Below are 20,314 nucleotides of genomic sequence, written 5' to 3'. Positions count from 1 at the left end.
CAGAATCAGTCATGCATGTAAAATCTAGGAACATCAAGAAAGCAACCCAACTGTAAGTCAGGATTTTAGCGGGACTATTTCAAGGGGAAATAACTCCTAGGAGTTATTTCGCCATTCTCCCCAGTGGCGATGACTTCTCCAAAGCTGAGGGAACTTTAGACCCAATTCAAAGTTCAAAATCTCTCTAAGGCAAAGCTACAATCCATAGATCATCTTTGATATCCTATAGCAGCTACTTTCACTTGTTTTTCCAATACACACACAAGATGGGGTTCACATTTGTAAAACACTCCTGCGCAGACCCAGGTTTTTTATGGCCCGTGACACAACAGGGAGAGGCTTTGGGTCATGAGCAACTTGTGGAACTCTGCCCCTTTTAGTCCCATTCAGATATGTATAACAGAAGGAAAGTTAATAAGAATGTCACTGTTAGACCTAGCGGTTGCCAGAGGTGAAGCGGATGGGGGGATGGGCAAAATAGGCGAAGGGGATTAAGAGGAATATAGTCAAATATTATTGTAATAACTTTGGATTTGTATAAGGTACAGAAATATTGAATCACTATGCTGTACACCTGAAACTAATATTTAAGTCAACTGATTTCAATTAAACAGAGAATGTCACTGTTAATAGCCCTAATAATTTTTCATTCACAAACTTTAGTGATTCCTTTTCAGTAACATTTGACATCTAGTGGCAGATGGAGTCATAGTAATCAGAGATCAAAGAATTAGGTCCGTGTTCCCCAGTCAGTCCACTTTTGAGCCACCCATCCTTCAATGCCATTATATATCATTGCCTGCGGGCTCTTAATGGGAGCTCCATCCCAGTCATGCTCCAGAGCTTAATGGATAGGACTATGACCTTGAAGTTCTGTTGACCTGAGCTCAGATCCTCGTTCTGCCATAAATTTGCATTTTCAACCTTGGGAACAATAGTACCTAACTCATAACTTCACAGCAAGTGCTATTATTATTGACAAAAATAAAAATTTTGTTATTATTGCCAGGCTTCTAGTTACCTCTTAAAAGCACCCTCCTTATTTATAACTGCAAGCATTATATCAATAGAAGGAGGCTGCTAACTCCATCTGGAAGGTCCTTTCCCACCCTCGCCCCAGTCTGTGCATTTAAATCCTTTTTAACCATCGAGGGCCAGTTCAAGTTTTGCTTCCATCCCCGTCCACATTCAACCTTCTGATTAGTTCCGTCTTCTGAGATCCATGAGCCCCGACTGACACTACCAGGCTCTTTGTCCCTTCATGTCTACTTGCCTGTCGCATGTCCCATTTTCTTTCCCATCCAGCCTGTAACCTCAGGAAAGGCAAGAATCTCGCTCTTCATTTATTGTGCCTTCCTCTTCACTTAAGTGATGAATGAATAAATGAATTCTTATCCACAGTGTGAAGCCTTCCCTTGTGCCTCTAGTTCAAATCAATGGTACCCACCTCTATGAACGCATTTCATACTTTTTTAACAGCACCACCTTGCATTACAGTTGGTTGTGTGTGTGTGAGAACAGGGGCACTTGTATTCAGGCAACCAAATGATAAGAATGAAACAATCACTCATACAACTCAATAACAAAAAACAAACAACCCAATCCAAAAATGGGCAGAAGACCTAAATAGACATTTCTCCAAAGAAGACATACAGATGGCCAATACGCACATGAAGAGCTGCTCAACATCGCTAATTATTAGAGAAATGCAAATCAAAAGTACAAAGAGGTATCAACTCACACCAATCAGAATGGCCATCATTAAAAAGTCTACAAATAACAAATGCTGGAGAGAGTGTGGAGAAAAGGGAACCCTCTTGCAGTGCTGGTGGGAATGTAAATTGGTGTAGCCACTATGGAGAACAGTATGGAAGTTCTTCAAAAAACTAAAACTAGAGTTGCCATATGATCCAGCAATCCCACTCCTGGCTATGTATCCAGACAAAACTATAATTTGAAAAAATACATGCTCCCCCTATGTTCATAGCAGCACTATTTACAACAGCCAAGACATGGAAACAACCTAAATGTCCATCAACAGATGAATGAAGAAGATGTCGTATATATATATACGATGGAATACTATTCAGCCTTAAAAAGAATGAAATAATGCCATTTCCAGCAACATGGATGGACCTAGAGATTATCATACTAAGTGGAGTTATGTCAGACCAGAGAAAGACAAATACCGTATGGTATCACTTATATGTGGAATCTAAAAGAGGACACAAACGAACTTATCTATGAAACAGATTCACAGACATAGGTAATAGACTTGTGATTGTCAAGGGGGAAGGGAGTGGGGGAGAGTTGGATGGGGAGTTTGGGATTAGCAGATGCAAACTATTATATATAGAATGGATAAACAAGGTCCTATTGCTTAGTACAAGGAACTATATTCAATATCCTGTAATAAGCCATAATGGAAAAGAATGTGAAAAAGAATGAAGCAATCTTGTGGAGAGTGAGTTTAGAACCACATAGGAGGAGATGGTTTTTTTTGAAAATGTGGGTTGCAGTCTAATAGTGCATCAGGAAATCATTCTAACCCAGCGGATTACCACCAGCAATTTTTATTGGAGTAGAACTGTAGAGAACAAAATGGAAAGCATCAAGGTGGACTGCAGATAATACAATTAACAATTATTGGTGAAACACCTTACAGACCCACTCCCAGAATGTCTGATTCTATAGGTCTGGGGTAGAGACCGAGATTTTCCATTTCTAAGAAGTGTGTGTGTATGTGTGTGTGAGAGAGAGCACAGGATCACAGTATAAAATGTGTTTTTACTGTAGGTCACTGTCAAAGTTTGAGAAACATTGCTCTATCTCATAGATAGAAGAGTCAGGTCTAAGAGACACCTCTTCATAATTTCACCCAAAATACTCTACATATATTATCTCAGAATATTTTAAAGTCCTTATCAGGCAGATAAGAATATATGATACTACTGTCATCATAGAGTAAAAGGGTCCAAGGCATTTAAACAGAGATCTAAGGAACAGATCTTGGTTGAGCAGCCTATCTGGCTTAACACAGGCATCAAGGTAGACAGTAATTGATTCAGAACCCAGATTCAAAACGGTTACATTGTAATTTCTTCACTAATTAAATGAGTGCTTTCTAAGCAAATGCAAATCATGCAAACCAAGGGTCTGTGCTTATCGTAAGGGTTATGAAAAAAATTCTATAAAGTTGTTTTTAATTTGTCACCAAAGAATCAAGTTCATACTGCTTTTAACCTGTAACTATGCCATGGAAGTTGTCATGTTCCCAAATAAGCAACAAGAACAATAAAAGGCTGCAAATGATTAATAAGTACAGAATGGATAATATTAAAAATCTTCATCTCATGATCCCAAAGAAAATAAGTCTGAACAACAATCAGTGGTTGGTGAAACCATTCAGTAGAGCAGGCATCAGGTGGATGCCACCCAAGCACTGGCAGTCTCAGCATCACTAACATTGGGTCAAACAGAGCTTACGTACCTCATGACTGATGCAGTAGTAGAGCATAGCATCATCTGTGAAGTATTCTTGCCTTAAAAAAAAAAAAAAGTAGTAGGTGCTTCCCTGGTGGTGCAGTGGTTGAGAGTCCGCCTGCCGATGCAGGGGACACGGGGTCGCGCCCCAGTCTGGGAGGATCCCACATGCCGTGGAGCGGCTGGACCCGTGAGCCATGGCCGCTGAGCCTGTGCGTCCGGAGCCTGTGCTCCGCAACGGGAGAGGCCACAACAGTGAGAGGCCCGCGTACCGCAAAAAAAAAAAAAAAAAAAAGTGGTGAACCTGAATGTAATCAAGGCTCTAAAGCTGATTGCCAATTTATAGGAAATACAGAGGTAATTAGAGAAGCTAAATGGCAACAGGAGGCAGCAATCAGCCGAATCTATGATGTGGGCTAGTCAACAACAGTGGTACCCAGGTGAGATCCTGGAGGGCTTATTAAAACACAAATTGCTGGGCTGCATTCCCAAAGTCTGTTTCAGTAGGACTGGATGGGGCCTGAGAAGACATTTACATTTCTCACACGTTCCCGGGAGATGCTAACGCTGCTGCTGGTCCGCACTTTGCAAACTACTGGCCTACAGGGCAAAGAACCCACTATTAACCAGTGACGTGAGACAGTGGGGATGTTACAGAATAAAATAAATTTAAAAGGCTCACAAATCCAATGCAATACATGGGCTTTATCTGAACCTTGATTTTAAAAAAGCTGTAACTACAAAAAAAATTTTGAAACTGGCAAAATCTAAATATGGACTGAAGATGGGATTAAGTTAATAAATTGCACTTAATTCTTTTGAGCATAATAATAGCATGATGATTACATTAAAAACTTTTTTGAAGTTTTTAAAGATACATGCTGAAATGTGTGTGTTTTGTTCTTTGATAAAATAGGATTCCTAAGGATGGATGAAAAAAGATTATCAAAATATTGATAATTGTTGGAACTTAATAGGTATCTGGGGACTTGTTATATTAGACTCTCTACTTTGGGTATTGTTTGGAAGTTTTCATGAGTTTGTTTTTTTTTTTTTTAATGACCATTGCCTACACTAGACTTCTCCAAATTATAGAGAATTACATTTTCCTCATCTGGAGATCAGCCTTCCAGTGCCCTCAAAAATAAAAATCTAACACTAAGAAATAAAGATAAATTACCTTTTATGCTCCAGAAGTAGCTGTAATGAAACTATACTAAAGCCATGAAAAGTCTTCTTCAGATGACATTCAGATTTAACATACAGTTCTATAAGAATTGGTTGGTCTAGTTTCTGATTCCACATCAGGTCTAGTAAAGGAAGACTGCCAAAAATAGTTATAGAGACAGCAGGAAAAGTCACAGCTCACAGCCTGACATTTATAGGACAAAAGAGAAATGTATAAATGAGTTGGATCAACACTTCAACAGTGATAGATCATTGACTAATTCATCAATAATAAAAGTGTGAGCATTTATTTATCAGTTACCATTCTAATTCCCTTACTTATTTTAATGCTGTTAATCCACATGACAACCCACAGAAATTGGCACTGTCGTAATCTGCAGTTGACAGATAAAGAAGCTGGAGCACAGAGAGGTTAGGTAACTTGCCTAAGATCACACAGCAGAGGGCCTGTGCTCTTAACCACTTTCAGGGCCAGCTCATCAATAAAAGTTAAACAGAAGACAATGGGTGAAGCTTAACACATATCTAGGTGAAATGAGAGTATGAAAGACAGCTTAGACATTTTTTCTATTGAAATTTGTTTAAAGGAGTTTTAAGATATCTAAACAGATAAACTGTCTATTTGGAAGTCTTTCTGAAGAAAGTATGATACGGTAGAAAGATCATGGACTCTGGAGTTAGAGACACCTGGGCTCAGAGTTGGGCTCCATCTTTAACCAGCTGTGAGATCTTAAGCAAGTTACTTGACCTCTCTGCTCCTTAGATTTCTCAGCTTTAAGGTGGAAGCAGTAATGCACAGCATTGTCATAGGAATCAAATGAGTTAATGGCTTATAATTTCAATTTATAAGTTCATATTCTTCCCTTATGAAAAAACCAGTGGTGCTGGATAAATGAGTTGGTACTTTATAATAGGCACAATCACTGAAATTACTAAAAGATGCATCCTAGAATGATCTTAAATAAACTGTCCTTATCCCAGAATTCAGACAAGTTAGCAGAGATGAGAGGACTGGTGGAGGGCCCCTTCAAAGGATGGTTACATGAAAGCCTACAATAATGTCTTATCTCCAGGAAAGGAAAACCAAGACATATGAGTTTGGTCCCAAGGAAATGAGCCAACATGGAAGGGAGGGGTGGGTCTGAGCAGAGCCTCTGTGCTGAGTTTGGGAAGTGGGAAGGGGAGGGACTCAGAACAAGGAGAGAGAATATTATACAAGATATTAGGATTTTTAAATTGAAGTATAGGTGATTTACAATATTGCATTAGTTTCAGGTATATAGCATAGTAATTCAGGGTTTTTTGCAGATTATATCCCATTTTAGGTTAATACAAGATATTGGATATAATCCCCCTGTGCTATACAGTAAATCTTTGTTGCTTATTTTATGTATAATATTTTGTATTTATTAATTCTGTACTCCTAATTTGTCCCTCTCCCCTTTGGTAACTATAAGTTTCTTTATCTGTGAGTCTGTTTCTGCTTTGTGTATAGATTTGAATAATTTTTTAAATTACACATACAAGTGATATCATATAGTATTTGTCTTTCTGACTTATTTCACCAAGTATTTTATTCTCTTTTATGGCTAAGTAATATTCCATTGTAGTGTGTGTGTATATATATATATATATACATACATATATATACACACTACAGCTTCTCAAGCCAATCATCTGTTGATGGGCACTTAGGTTGTTTCCTTGTCTTGGCTATTGTAAATAGGGTTGCTATGAACTTTGGGTTGCATGTATCTTTTCAAATTACAGTTTTTAGAAGGACTCAGTTGTGGAATTCCAATTCCAGATTAGGCATATATTGAAAGGGACACTTGCAAGTTGCAGCAGGTCTTCATAAGCCCAGGCCTTAGTAATGGGTACCCATTAATAACACTGCTCTTGGCATTAAGACAGCTAACACTTAATGAGCCAGCTTTCTTCTGTCCAGTTCTCAGGCCCATGGTGCACATGTCAGGCTTCCTCCTAGGCCTGTCTGCTCTGTCTGTAGTTCAAAACAAGAAACTTTTCTTGGAACTGTGGACCAGCAGTATATGCATGGGCAATTCAGCTTCTTTTGTAAGGCTTTCAAAGCAGCACTGAAAGGCCTCAGGAGAATCTTCACACGCACACAGGCAGTTCTGAAAGAACCTTTAGACACGCTGACCAGGGCTGACCCCTGCAAGGCAGCAGGAGGAGCAGTGGGAGCCTGCTCTGGGCCAGGCATTGGGTGATGTGCCCAGGCCAGGATAAGGACCCAGCCAGCTGGACAGTGACTCTAAGAACCAGGCTTCATGGGCTTCCCTGGTGGCGCAGTGGTTGAGAGTCCACCTGCCGATGCAGGGGACACGGGTTCGTGCCCTGGTACAGGAAGATCCCACATGCCGCGGAGCGGCTGGGCCCATGAGCCATGGCCACTGAGCCTGCGCATCCGGAGCCTGTGCTCCGCAACGGAGAGGCCAAGAACCAGGCTTCATAGGCACTAAAACATGACTGGAATTCGTATTTTTCAGTATGGAGCTACATATCAAGTCTGAGCATGGGACCTTTTATATGTTAACATAAATTAATGCCATTTCTACTGACATCATGCCCTCAATATTTGCTAACTTGATGGGATATTATTTATAAAAGCAAAAAAGAAATTGGAAGAATCTAAATACTCGTCAGTAAAAAAAAGTGGTGAAGAAAATGTGGAATATTCTTACGATGGAATGTTTTGGTTATACAAAGAATGGACTAGATCTAAATTTATCAACAGACTAATCACAGAAAAATATAAGAATGAAAGAAGGGTAGAATATGCCCCCTATATAATTTATGTAAATGTTAAAATAGAATGCCCATAAATATATATATTTGTATGTATAAAATATAAAAATAGACTGAAAGAGTATATAATGTGTGCAAACTTATAATTTGTGCATCTTGGGAAGGAACAGGAGAATCAGCCTGGATTTGCAGGTCAAAGGGGAATTCAACTTTATCTGCTATGTTTTATTTCTTTTATTTAGAAAATGTCTATTGGAAATAAATGGAGTCGGTAAGACTAGAGGTAAAAGGAACTACGCTTAAGTACTGTACTCTTGTCAATAACACCATTTCCTACAGGGATGGAGGCTCAAAATTCTGGTACTGCTATCAGGTATACTGGAATTGAACAACTAAGTAAATGAATGGCAGATGGTGGGATCCAGGTTTCTCACAGCTGGATTCAAAAAGTACAGATCAGCAAGGGGAGGTGGCTAGAATAATCCATGTGTTAAGGGGTTAGAGTTGGAGATGTTAGTTATGAAGTTTATGGAGAACTCACATTTAATTTTAAAATAGATTTAAGTGTATGATTAACAACTTGATATGGAGCACAGATGGTTACCTATGGGAATATTTATTGATATGTGTATATACACAGGTTAGCACACACACATATAATTCTGAGAGGGCGTAAAAGAAGTGGACTGCAGTGGCAGCAACCACATCGAGCACCCAGATCTTGGTTTCTAATTCCATTCTCCAATAAAAGGAACAGGGGCTCCTTGGAGAAGTGGGTGATTCTGAGAGGGGAGCAGAATATACACAAGCTAAGCCTGGAGCATCTTATGCCAGAAAGTTAGTAGTTCTTAAAAAATAAAAATTGCCACAATGATGGGGGCATGTTAAAGGGACACAGGAGCGAAGTGAAAGAGCTTCCAAAAGGCCAAAGCTGGAAAAATTTGAGCAACAAAATAAAGTAGCATTGGAATATAACCCAAAGTATAAAATAGCCACGACTCCCTACTGATATAAAAAAGTAATTGGATAAATTACTAAATTCTGTGCACAATACCAAATGAGGTAGATTATGTAAATTTTGTAGACACTCCACCCTAAAGGAGGGGAGCATAACTCTCACCCCTTAAGAGTGGGCTACACATGGTGACTTCCTTCTAAAGAGTACAGTATGAAAATGGGGCTTGGGAGGTAACCTTACGGTAGAGAAACCCAACAAATACTACTTCAGCCTCATTAATATAAGGAAAATAGCACTTCTGTGATCTTTCTCCCCCAAACCCCTAACTCCAGTCTAATAATGAGAAAAATATCAAACAAATTCCAATAGGGCACATCCTACAAAATACGTGACTAATACTCCTCAAAATGATCAGGGTCATCAAAAACGAAGAAAACCTTAGAAAATGTTACACACCCCAGAGGAGCCTAAGGAGAAATGACAACTAAATGTAATACGGCATCCTGGAACAGGAAAGACACTGCATTAAGTCAAAACTAAGGAAATCTGAATACACTATGTGTTTTAGCTCATAAAATATACCAATATTAGTCCAATAATTGTAACAAATGTACCATACTAAAGGAAGATGTTAAAATCAGGGAAAACTGAGGGAGAGTGGTGGTATATGCGAACTTCCAGTACTCTGCTCGATTTGTCTGTAGGTCTAAAACTGTTCTAAAAAATAATCTATTAATTTTTTAAAAATCACTTGAAAATATGACCAAATGTTGAGTTTTCAAGCTGAGCTGTGGGGACAGTTATTTTCTACTTCATATGTTTCTCTATTTTTTAATTTCTCAGAATTAGAAAACTAGAAATTGAGAATTCTGTCCCATTATGTGAATTAGTGATTATGGTGGGCAATTTTACTCTCAGTTTTGTTTATATTAACACTGATAAAAGTCACTTATGGAATAAGGCCAAGATATAAGCTAAAAATTGCTGAACTTCTTTGTACACAGCTCTTTATATAAGTAGTAGGATGGATTTCTAAAAGTGGAATTTTATACCTACTGCCAAATTACATACTCAGCAAGGTTCTATCCATTTTTACTGGCACCCTGTGTCTGAGTGCCCATTTCATTACTGCCTAGACACCACTAAGTATTATTATTTTTCTCTATCAGTTTGATAAGCAAAAAAGATCTGATCACATGTGTTTACATTTGCAGTTCTATGAGTATTAATAGAGTTGAGCATTATTATTATCTTTCATGCTTACTGGCATTCGTTCTTCTGCTTCTATGAATTATCTGTCCATGTGCTTTGTTCATTTTCCATTGCTTTACAGAGCTCTGTACAAATGTTTGGAATATTACTGTTCTCTCCTTTCTGGTCTTCTATGACACCATTCCATACTTCCTCCTGCTTCTGTGCCCACACAAAGGTTGGTGGTCCTGTGCTTTTTCCACTCTTATTCCTTCTTGAACTATCTAATCCATACAGAACTCTGACCACTCTTCCACAATGAAATCTCAAAAGGAGTAGGGACCATGACTGTCTTGTTAGCATCACCAACTGTCCTACCTTGCCTAGGAATGAGGGGGCTCCTGGGACTTCCAGTGCTCAGATTGGGACAGTCCTGAGCAAACCGAAATGGTCAGTCACCCTGCGAGTCAGATGCTCTTTAAAAGGAATCCTTGCACATTTCTCAGTTCTCAGTTTCATAAGGCAACTGTTTGAGGTTAGGGTTGCAACTTGTATTGATACTTTGGAACTGATTAAATGAACTGCAAATCCCAGAACGGTTCCATTCCCTGCAGTTCTGTTACCCAACCCTTTTCACCCTTTTGGTCGCTTCCTTTGCTCCAGTGTTTCTAGAGAATTGTCGACCTAAATAAACGGGTAAAATGAGGCAAGCTCAAAATTGTAAAAAGGTGAGTTTGTTCGAGAACTGCAATTCGAGACACACAAACTGTAACAAACTACAGGTGAGTCCACTGAGGGTTGGAGGGAGGCTGTCTTTATGGGCAGGGAATGTAAAAAGGGCAGAGTTCAGTGAGAGTCTATTAAAGTCAAAAACAAACGGAGACCGGCTTTGAAAATTCCCTAAGCAGACAAAAACCAGTCCAGTCATACAAAGCTCAATTCAGCTTATTTTGCGAAACCAGCCCCACGTGGGTCATTTCTTGTTCATGCCTCTGGAAACCATAAGCCTAATTTCCCAGGGTTGATATGAAGCAATCCCTGACCGACTCCCTATCATTTAAGAAAATTCCAATATTATCAGTTTTCTGTCAATCAGGCTTTTACAAGAAAACAGTTTCTCAGTCCTTAAGATTTGTTTTCCTAAGGACACATGTGTGAGATTTTACATTTTATATCCTCTGGTTCCATTTTAGATTGAAATTCTTTCACAGAATAATAGCTGTGCTCAGTATTTTCCAGGTAATGAAACTTTGTTACAGAGAAAAGCACACTGCAGTAAGTGAAAGGTAGCAGAATTACTATTGATATAAGTAAATGTCATTGATATAATATTATTGATATCAGTTAAATTCAGCAGTGGGTTTTAGCATGTAAATTTAACAGCCACAGTTAAACCATGAATATCAGTTTTAAGAAAAATGGTAAAATTATCATTTATATGAGCTGAGACTCTCAAAGAAGCTAGATAGAAGCATTAACTTACTCTGTTGTACAGTAAATGAAACTAGTAAGTCACTTAATCTATGACTTTACCCCCTCAGTACACTTTAGGATGAATTACCAAAGATGCCAGATCTTATGTTAACAAAAACCACTTCATTTTGTTCATCTTTATGCTTGTACTAATCAGCTCAGGCTGCCATAACAAAATACCATAGAATGGGTGGCTTAAACAACATAAACTTATTTTCTCACAGTTCTGGAGTTTGGAAGTCCGAGATCAAGGTGCCAGCATGGTCTGGTTGCGGTGAGGACGCTCTTCTTGGCTTGAAGAGAGCTGCCTTCTGTCCGTGCTCTTGTTTGGCGAAAGGGGCTCTGGTCTCCCTTCCTCCTCTTATAAGGGCACCAGTTCTACTGGATTAAGGCTCCACCCTCATGACTTCACTTAACCTTAATCACCTCCTTAAAGGCCCTATCTCATTCACATGGGGGGTTAGGTCTTCAACATATGAATTTGGGAGGACACTTGTAGTCCATAGTAATGCTAATCTTTTTCAGAAGAGTTGAATTTAAACAGCTCAAACCTGGTTATTAACACACCAATAATAATACAAATTGCTTCATTTTTTAACATTTCTATTTTATGTGTGGGTTGTCAGCTCCCCCTGAAGCCTTGCCTGTGTTCCCTGTAAAGGTTAACTCCACGCCTCTGTTGCTCTTCTAGGCCGCTAACTCAGTGAACCCAGGTTAATTCGTTTAAGCCTTTTTTTCTCCACCCTGGAAAGTGGTGGAGTTTGTTCTTATCTCACCACATAGTCTCACCTTCCTACCGCCTGTAAACAACCACTTACCCATTCTTTCCTGCTTTCTATCTTGTTTCTCTTTCTTCAGTCAAGAGATGTTTCCCTTCTCTATCTATCCAGCTGTACTTCTCAGTATTTATTTCTATTACATGTATGTATGCTTGAGTGTGCCGAGTATGTATGTTTCTCTATAAACTATGTTTAAGTAAAGTAGTGATACCTTACCCCGTTTATCTTGCCAAGTGCTTTACATTTCACAGAGTGTTTTCACCTAGAGTAACTATTTGATCCTCACAAGAAACCAGAGTAGATGTGTGACCAGATAAATACACAAGGGTAAAATATTATCTCCGTTTACAGGTGTGAAAGCTGACATTTTATACTTAAAAAATTTTTAAATCAGTTGTGAAGATGTTTCTTGACTTTGGAAAAACATTGAGAAAATAACACTAAGTATGTGAAGCAGGTTCAGCTGACTCTCGGAATGGTGGAAAAACATTGAGAAGATAACACTAAGTATGTGAAGCAAGTTCAGCTGACTCTCGGAATGGTTTAATTGGTCCTACTCTGCAACAGAGCACTGACTGTAAAGGTTGGCTGTGAGCTCCAGGGAATACATCACAACCATTTTGTCTCTCCACCCAATGTCAGATAAAAAGAATGACAACACCCAGGGCCATAACACTGAACAGTCCTCGTGAACAGTGCCTTCCGGAAGTATGCAGCACACAGCTTGCACAGACATGCATGGTGGCCCGGCCAGGGGCACTGGCTAGCAGAGCCATCACAAGTAAGCCGTCTGCAGGCACCTCAGGAGGGAGCATAGCACAATAACTTGATGAAGTAGAAAGAATGAGGTTTTTGAAAGCCCCATATTCAAGTGCTAGTATTTCCATGTCTTCTTAGAGAAGTGGTCTGGGCAAGCCAGGTGAGGTCTGTGAGCTTTGGTGTTCTCTTCTGCAACTCTCCCTATTTCACAGACTTGTGAACGTTAAATGAGATCATGTACAAGAGAAAATTGTATATATGAGTGTGGATTTTATTTTAATAAATAAAAGAGAAGCTTATAGAAAGGAAGGAATAGTTCCACCTGCCTTGTATTAGTGACTGGGTGGGAGGGAACAGGGCCTTTACAGAGTATGTGCTTCAGCTTGTTATAGCACCAGTGATGGGGCGGGGAGGGTGATAGAATCTCTCCCTTCCAGCTTCCCCATGAGTGATGGCTCATCAACAAAAGTCCAGGGTGCACTTGCCCACCTGCCAATGAAGCCTAGCCTCCATAACCCCAAAAAGACTGCCCTCACCTGTCTTTCCTGATATCCCACAACAGAGTAAAAGCAAAGACTTACTGAGATCACCAACACCATCGAGAATACATCAACCCCTCTGCTCTGTTTGCTGCAAGAAAAACTGCATTAGCATCAGACTCAGACCCCAAAGATTCTCAATTGCAAGCCCAGGCAGAACTAATTGCACATAAAGAGCTGGGGGCTGGGGGCAGTGGAGGGCAGGGGAAAGAATCAGTGTTTGCAATGGGGAAGAAAAATCAATTGAGGGGAAACAGAATGTTATCTCTAAGCCTTTGAAAGCAGTGGCTTAGATGTATCTGTATCAGTGGCTCAGATGTATCAGATGTATCTATAAAGAAGGAAAGGATGATACAAAGAGTAGAGAGTCCTTTTACATTTAAGTTCTCAGTTATAAGGAAATCAATAGTTCAGAAAGTATTTCTTTTTTAAAAAATTGAGGTGAAATTCATATAGCATAAAATTAAGCTCTATAAAGTGAACAATTCAGTGGCATTAGTACATTAACAACACTATGCAACCACCACCTCTATCTAGTTCCAAAGCATCTGGAAGTATTTCATATGCCAGAATTTTATACACGGACACTACTGTTAAAAACAGTAGAAATTTTTCTTAGACTTTTCAAGCATTTGGGCTTAACTCCAAGATTGTATTTGAGTACTCAGTTGGATTGTTGCTTCTTGCCTGACTACTATTGTATATCTTCAGTGTTTCAGGATGGGCCAAATTAAATATGTTTTTACTTAGGTGGGTGGGAGAGGCAATGATAGATTTCTACAGACAAGAGAAATTCCATATGTTTATGTTCATACGTGTATTGACAGCATGAGTAAACAATTCAATGAAAAGTTGAAAATTATTTCAGCCACATGCATTTCTTCCATACAGGGTCACACAAGCAGACTGATCAATGGTATAACTAATAAACATGGACCTCAATGCAAAACCAAATATAGTCCCTCAACTCTCCATCAAGTTTCTCCAGAAACTGGCAAAGCTGTTTTAACCAAGCAAAAAAAAAAAAAAAAAAAATGATCTTCTTGAATACTGGGGTCAGAAGGATGTAGAAAATCTGATTCTTCTTCAGTTATGGGAGTGAATATTCTACGACAGTGAACAGAAAAGAATGCTTTCTTATACATAGCTTCTGTAGCTGCCCTAGGCTCGCATACTCCCCATGGCTCCAGGGCTAAGGAATAGTCTGATTAGAAAACCAAGACTGGACCTCCATCTTGCCACCTCCACTTTTACTGCTAGCATTTTAGACTTGGTCCTGCATCTCTACCCCTGCTCTGAGCCACTGACCATAGGAGCTGGACTTTGCAACTGAGTTGGACTGTATCTTCCTCTAAATTGACTGTTGCCAGCCCTGGCAGATACAGCCATGCCTTGTGTGTTACCGTATAACTGTAGACACATAGAACCCCAAAAAAAGTCTTCCTGAAAAATGTGGTAGCAAATTTCCCTTTTGCTGTTACTCTCTCTGCTATTTCTCAAATAGCGAGGTAAGATTGAGACAGAATCCTATTTTGGACTCCTGGAAAGTAACTGCTTCGTGAGTTATAAGCATTCCACCCAAAGGAAGAATCAACAGAGAGAAGGAGAAGGCTTGGGGAGAACAATCCAATAAGTAACTTTAAGCCTATCTCACATTATTACTTTTCTGAAGTTCTGTATTGCTTTTTATACAGTAGGTGCTCAATATAATTTGTTATTTGAATTGGATGAGGATATTTTTTCTTCTTTAATAATCTCTACTCTAAGGAACATTTTGCCTTACTATACTGATGAAATAATTCTAGTATTTGGTGTCAGCTGTCAACTCAAATAATTATTTTTAAATAGTCTTCGATTTTTTGTAATGATCTGCTGTGTTCTCTGTCCTGTCCCTTTGGTGCTTGCTAACCATTACTCATGAGACCACATATGCATTGCCCATAGCAAGTGGACCTCAAATTCTAGATTCATTTGTAACCGCATTTTAAAACCCAGATTCCTGGGATCCCCAAGCACTGTGGTCCTTCGGTCAGAGAAGGGATCTTGTAGCTTATATTTTAACAAACACCCTGGGTGATCCAGGTGCATGTCATCATGAAGCACATTTCAGAAATTGATCCATAAATTTGATCCTGCCCTAGACTCTGAGACCAGCCTTATTTAGAGCAAAGCAAAGACGAAGAACCAACAGTAAATTGCTAATACAGAGATGATGGTCCTTCCCTGGGACATGACCTTGTTTCACTAGTCACTATTTTGTCCTCTTTCCCACTTCATGCCTGAAATACAGCTGGTGTTGCCCTGGATCTTGGTTGCTGGGTGCATCATATTCCTGGGCTTCATTGGCTGTCGACGAAGAATTGTCAATTACTAAATCCCATTTTTAATGTTTTGTCTGTTCACCAAGTCCTTCACCCAGTGGCCAAACTCCACTGTTTGCCTTTGGGGATTTCTCCAAAAAGTCCAACTTCTACTGCTTAGAAGTCTACTTAGTCTCTTCCCTGCCCAGGTAGGTTTGCTGGATAATTCTTCCCAGTACTAAAACCTCACTCTTCATGACAGATTTTTCTTTTTAATTTTTATTTAATTTTATTTTTTAATTTTATTTTTTGACTGTGTTGGGTCTTCGTTGCTGCACGCGGGCTTTCTCTAGTTGCGGCGAGAGGGGGCTACTCTTCACTGAGGTGCGCAGGCTTCTCATTGCGGTGGCTTCTCTTGTTGTGGAGCACGGGCCCTAGAGCGTGCAGGCTTCAGTAGTTGTGGCACACGGGCTCAGTAGTTGTGGCTCTTGGGCTCCAGAGTGCAGGCTCAGTAGTTGTGGCACATGGGCTTAGTTGCTCCATGGCATGTGGGGTCTTCCTGGACCAGGGATCGAACCCAAGTCCCCTGCAATGGCAGGCAGATTCTTAACCACTGCGCCACCAGGGAAGTCCCCATGAGAGATATTTCTGACTGAGGGTGCTGACTATCCTTATCCAGAGTTAGCCAAGATGAATAGGATAGTCACCAAGCTGGCTACCCTTAAAAAGATCATCTCCCTCTGTATCTGTGGTAGAGTAAGAGGGCATGTCTGCTCATTTACCCACGTTTAACATGAGAGATTTTAGAAAAGGAATTGTTAAGTGAAAAACAACTCTAAATAATATTATTTTTGTTGCATACAGCCTGTTGTCAAGAATAGCCCAAAACAAATGCAGATTAAAATAAACGTGCTCTAGGACTGCCGTGGTGGTGCAGTGGTTGAGAATCCGCCTGCCAATGCAGGGGGCACGGCTTTGAGCCCTGGTCTGGGAAGATCCCACATGCCACGGAGCAACTAAGCTCATGAGCCACAACTACTGAGCCTGCACTCTAGAACCCGCGAGCCACAACTACTGAGCGCATGCACCACAACTACTGAAGCCCGTGCTCTGCAACGAGAGAAGCCACTGCAATGAGAAGCCTGTGCACTGCAACGAAGAGTAGGCCCCGCTCACCGTAACTAGAGAGAAAGCCTGCACACAGCAAAGAAGACCCAATGCGGCCAATAACTAAATAAATAAATGTTTAAAAAATAAAAATACAATAAAAGTGCTCTTAATTGGCATTTAGGGCTGAAGTGAAGGTTGCTGACAAAACTGGTACTTTCCCAAATTGTTACTCTACCTGCTGAGATCTGAAATATTATCTTTGAATAAAAGAAGAAGTTTCAAATAAGAATAGTACAAACACTAAGGATTTCTTTCTCTGTCTTGGTTCATTCATTTATTCAACAAATATGTTTTTTAATATTTTCTATATGCTAGGAATAAACAGTTCTGGCCTCTGCCTTCATGGGGCTTACCATCTTTTTAGGTCACGAATTTATTTTGGAAACAGGTCTACCCAGGACTTTTATTCCCTCACCTGACTATGTGAGATGAAAAGAACACTGTGGGTTGCAGAGGTAGTAAGAAATGCCCCTAAGGAAGCCAAACCACAATTCTCCTTCCAACGGATACACAAGGCTGGAAGTTTATGGTAAAGGTGCTAGTCAACAGGAGGAAAGGATGAAGACGCCCACAAGTTAAATAGAAATCTTCCCATGGATACTATAAAGCAGACCAACTTGCCTTGGATAGTATAGATCTTTGTTAGAGTTCTGTATGTTCCTTCCTTGTTTCTACTAGATAAGACATGGAAGATTAATTGAAATACCAAGTGCTATATAAGCTAATATTTTTGTTAGCTTAAGTCAGTGGTTCAGGCACCAGGAGAGCTTACTAAAACAGAGATTCCTCAGCCCTATGACCAGAGTTTCTGATTCAAAAGGTCTGGGGATGGGCCTGAGAACTTGGAAGTCTAACAAATTCCCAGGTAACACAGATGCTGCTAGTCAGAGGACCACATTTTTAGAACATGGGCTTAAGCAAACACTTAGAGGAGCCTTGAAAATGTTGCTCCACAAACGAGGATAGACAGCATCATCCGGTTTAAAAATTTTAAATACCTGTTGTTTATCTCACTACAAAATAATACATATGTATTGCAAAAAACAGTTTTAATAAAAAAGCAATAAATTCATAAAACAACCAAAGTAAATTCAAAACCATCCACCGAAAGATAGCCATGAGTAAACTTGCTGGGTATTCTTATAAAATCTCTATGTGTATGTGTTATGTTTATGTCTACAAATATATACGATCTCTCTCATATATATATAAGATATATATACAACATTGAATTCATCTTATATGTACTGTTTTGTAACTTACCTTTTCACTTAACAGTATATTATAAACATCCTTCTACATCAATACAGTTCTAAAACATAATTTGGCACATCCTTTGAATAGAGGTACCAAAATATATATAAATGTATTTAAATGTTCCCACTTGCTGGACACTTAGGTTTAACCCTTTTCTGTTCCAACAGGCTCAGCATAAATATGCTAAGTCGTTTTGTACATCCTTAATTATTTTCTAAGGACAGATTTCCAGAAGAAAAATTGCCAAAACTCATGTATGTTAAGTCTTTTAGTACATATTGCCAGACTGCCCTTCAGAGAAATATTGGATCGATTTACACAACCATCAGCTATATAGAGGTATTTTCTCACACGTCCACATGACACTGAGCATGTGTTTTCCTTTGCCAGTTCAATAGGGAGAAAATGATACCTTGTTTATATTTTGAATTTTTTCCAGTTACCAGTGGAAACTTTATGTGATTTATAGTGACATCACATTCAGCGATCTCATACTTCTTTCACTTGTAGCTGTGTAAATCTGGGGCTTAGAATCAGACTATAAACTCTATACAAAGCAATTTTTTTTTGTTTGTGAGTTTACATGTTTGATATTTCATAGAGTCCAGCATGTCATTTTTCTTTGTTACAAACAAACAAACAAAATTTCAAAATAGACAACCTTTGTTAGGTTACGTAAACTTTGGGAAATTTTCTTTGCTACAAAATTCTGTATTTTTGATTTGTCTAATATGATATGCAATCTCAGTATGTGAATTTATTATACTACGATATAAATGGACTAATTTTACTTATGAAATAATCCATGTGAAAACGTATCCAGTGTGATTACAAGAGACAATGGATAGAACAAAGTAACTTCTTATCTATTTATTAATATTTATTGAGTGGCCATATGATATGAATACTGAAATGGACTTTCTTGGTGATACACTAAACTGAACTTTCTCGGTGATACACAGGGACTGTTAGGTGAAAAATATGGGAACATCCGAATCCCTGGAGAAGTTGAAGCGTCAGAGTTTGAAATGATTTTGGATGCTGCCATAGAGGCGAAGCTGGAGACCAAGTTACTGGAAGAGTGGTACTGTCGGGACGAGAACTCAGTGCCAGCAGCTTATTACCTCAGACCCAAATCGGAAATGCTGAAAAGCAATAAAAATGCAGTAAGCTATCTTTCTCTCCGAAGTATGTCTCTCTCCATGACTTTAAACAATTTATGTCACCCAGGGGTAGTTTTCGCCACAGAAAAGGCACAGTAGACAGAAAATTATTCTGCCCTGGACCCTAAATTTCCTTTTAACAACTAAATCCAAAGCTAAGAAATCTTCTAATTTTTAATCCACCTTTCTTTTTTGGCATCTCAGACTTTCCTGCTGGGGTCTTTTCCTTCTTCATGAAGTATATCTCTTAGAAGTTCCATTAATAGAGGTCTACTAGTGATAAATTCTGTTTATCTGAAAATATTTGTATTTTTCTCATTTTGCTATAACATGTCTATATATATTCTGACTGGTGTATGTTGTGCTTCCTACATTTGCGAATTCATGCATTCTGTCAGTTTTGGAAATTTCTCAACCATCATCTCATCAAATAATGTCCCTCCTCTATTCCTTTTGTTCTTTCCTTTGTGCTCTTTAATTAGATGTACAATAGATTGCCTCAGTCTATTCTCCACATCTCTTTTTTAAATTTGTTTAACTTTTGCTTTTAATTTTTTAAAATTTTATTGATGTATAGTTGATTTACAATGTGTTAATTTCTGCTGGACAGTAATGTGATTCAGTTATACATATACATACATTCTTTTTCATTTTCTTTTCCATTATGGTTCATCACAAGATATTGAATATAGTTCCCTGTGCCTTACAGTAGGACCTTGTTGTTTATCCATTCTATATATAATAATTTGTACGTGTATCCTCCATGTCTCTTAATTGTCTTTTACATTGTCAATTTCCTTATCTTTCTGTGCTGCTGTCCAGAAAATTATTTTAGATCTTTCATCCAGTTCGTCAATTTTCTTCTTCAGCTGTGTCCACTCTGTTCATGCTTGAGTTTTCAAGTTCAAGAGTTATATTTTTAATTTGTGAAAGACTTTTTTTGGGGGGTCTTTTAAAAATCTGCCTAGCTGTTTTTTATAGTCTCTAGTTTTTTAATTCAGTATGTTCCTTTAACATTTCATACATTGTTAATTTATATTCTTGTGCCTTATGTAGAATCTTGCAGTGAGGTTGAGTCATGCATGAATATGATGGAAACATTAGCATTGTCTCTTCTCCAACTTGGTTCCCAAATGTATCAATCATGTGTCCCCCGAAACTGAATGAAGGAGGTAGAGAAAATGGGTGGGACTATTCATTGCACAGACATTTTAGAGATTAAAAGAAGGCATAGCTATCTATCCCTCTTCCAAAGAGAACATCCTTGATACATTCAGCACCCAGG

General features: G+C 38.9%; 1 protein-coding gene across 1 annotated transcript in view; it reads left to right on the top strand.

Annotated features, from left to right (window-relative positions):
- NWD2 (NACHT and WD repeat domain containing 2) overlaps nt 1–20,314 on the top strand; it is a 205,096-nt gene that overhangs the window by 166,111 nt on the left and 18,671 nt on the right. Inside the window, exon 4 of the mRNA XM_033421638.2 lies at nt 18,829–19,032. Coding sequence (XP_033277529.2) covers nt 18,829–19,032 — 204 coding nt within the window. The remainder of the gene's footprint in view (nt 1–18,828; nt 19,033–20,314) is intronic.

Source organism: Orcinus orca, chromosome 4, assembly GCF_937001465.1.
Source record: "Orcinus orca chromosome 4, mOrcOrc1.1, whole genome shotgun sequence".
Classification (NCBI taxonomy): Eukaryota; Metazoa; Chordata; class Mammalia; order Artiodactyla; family Delphinidae; genus Orcinus; species Orcinus orca.
Note: the sequence above shows the minus strand (reverse complement) of the source record. Positions and strands in the feature narration are given on the sequence as shown.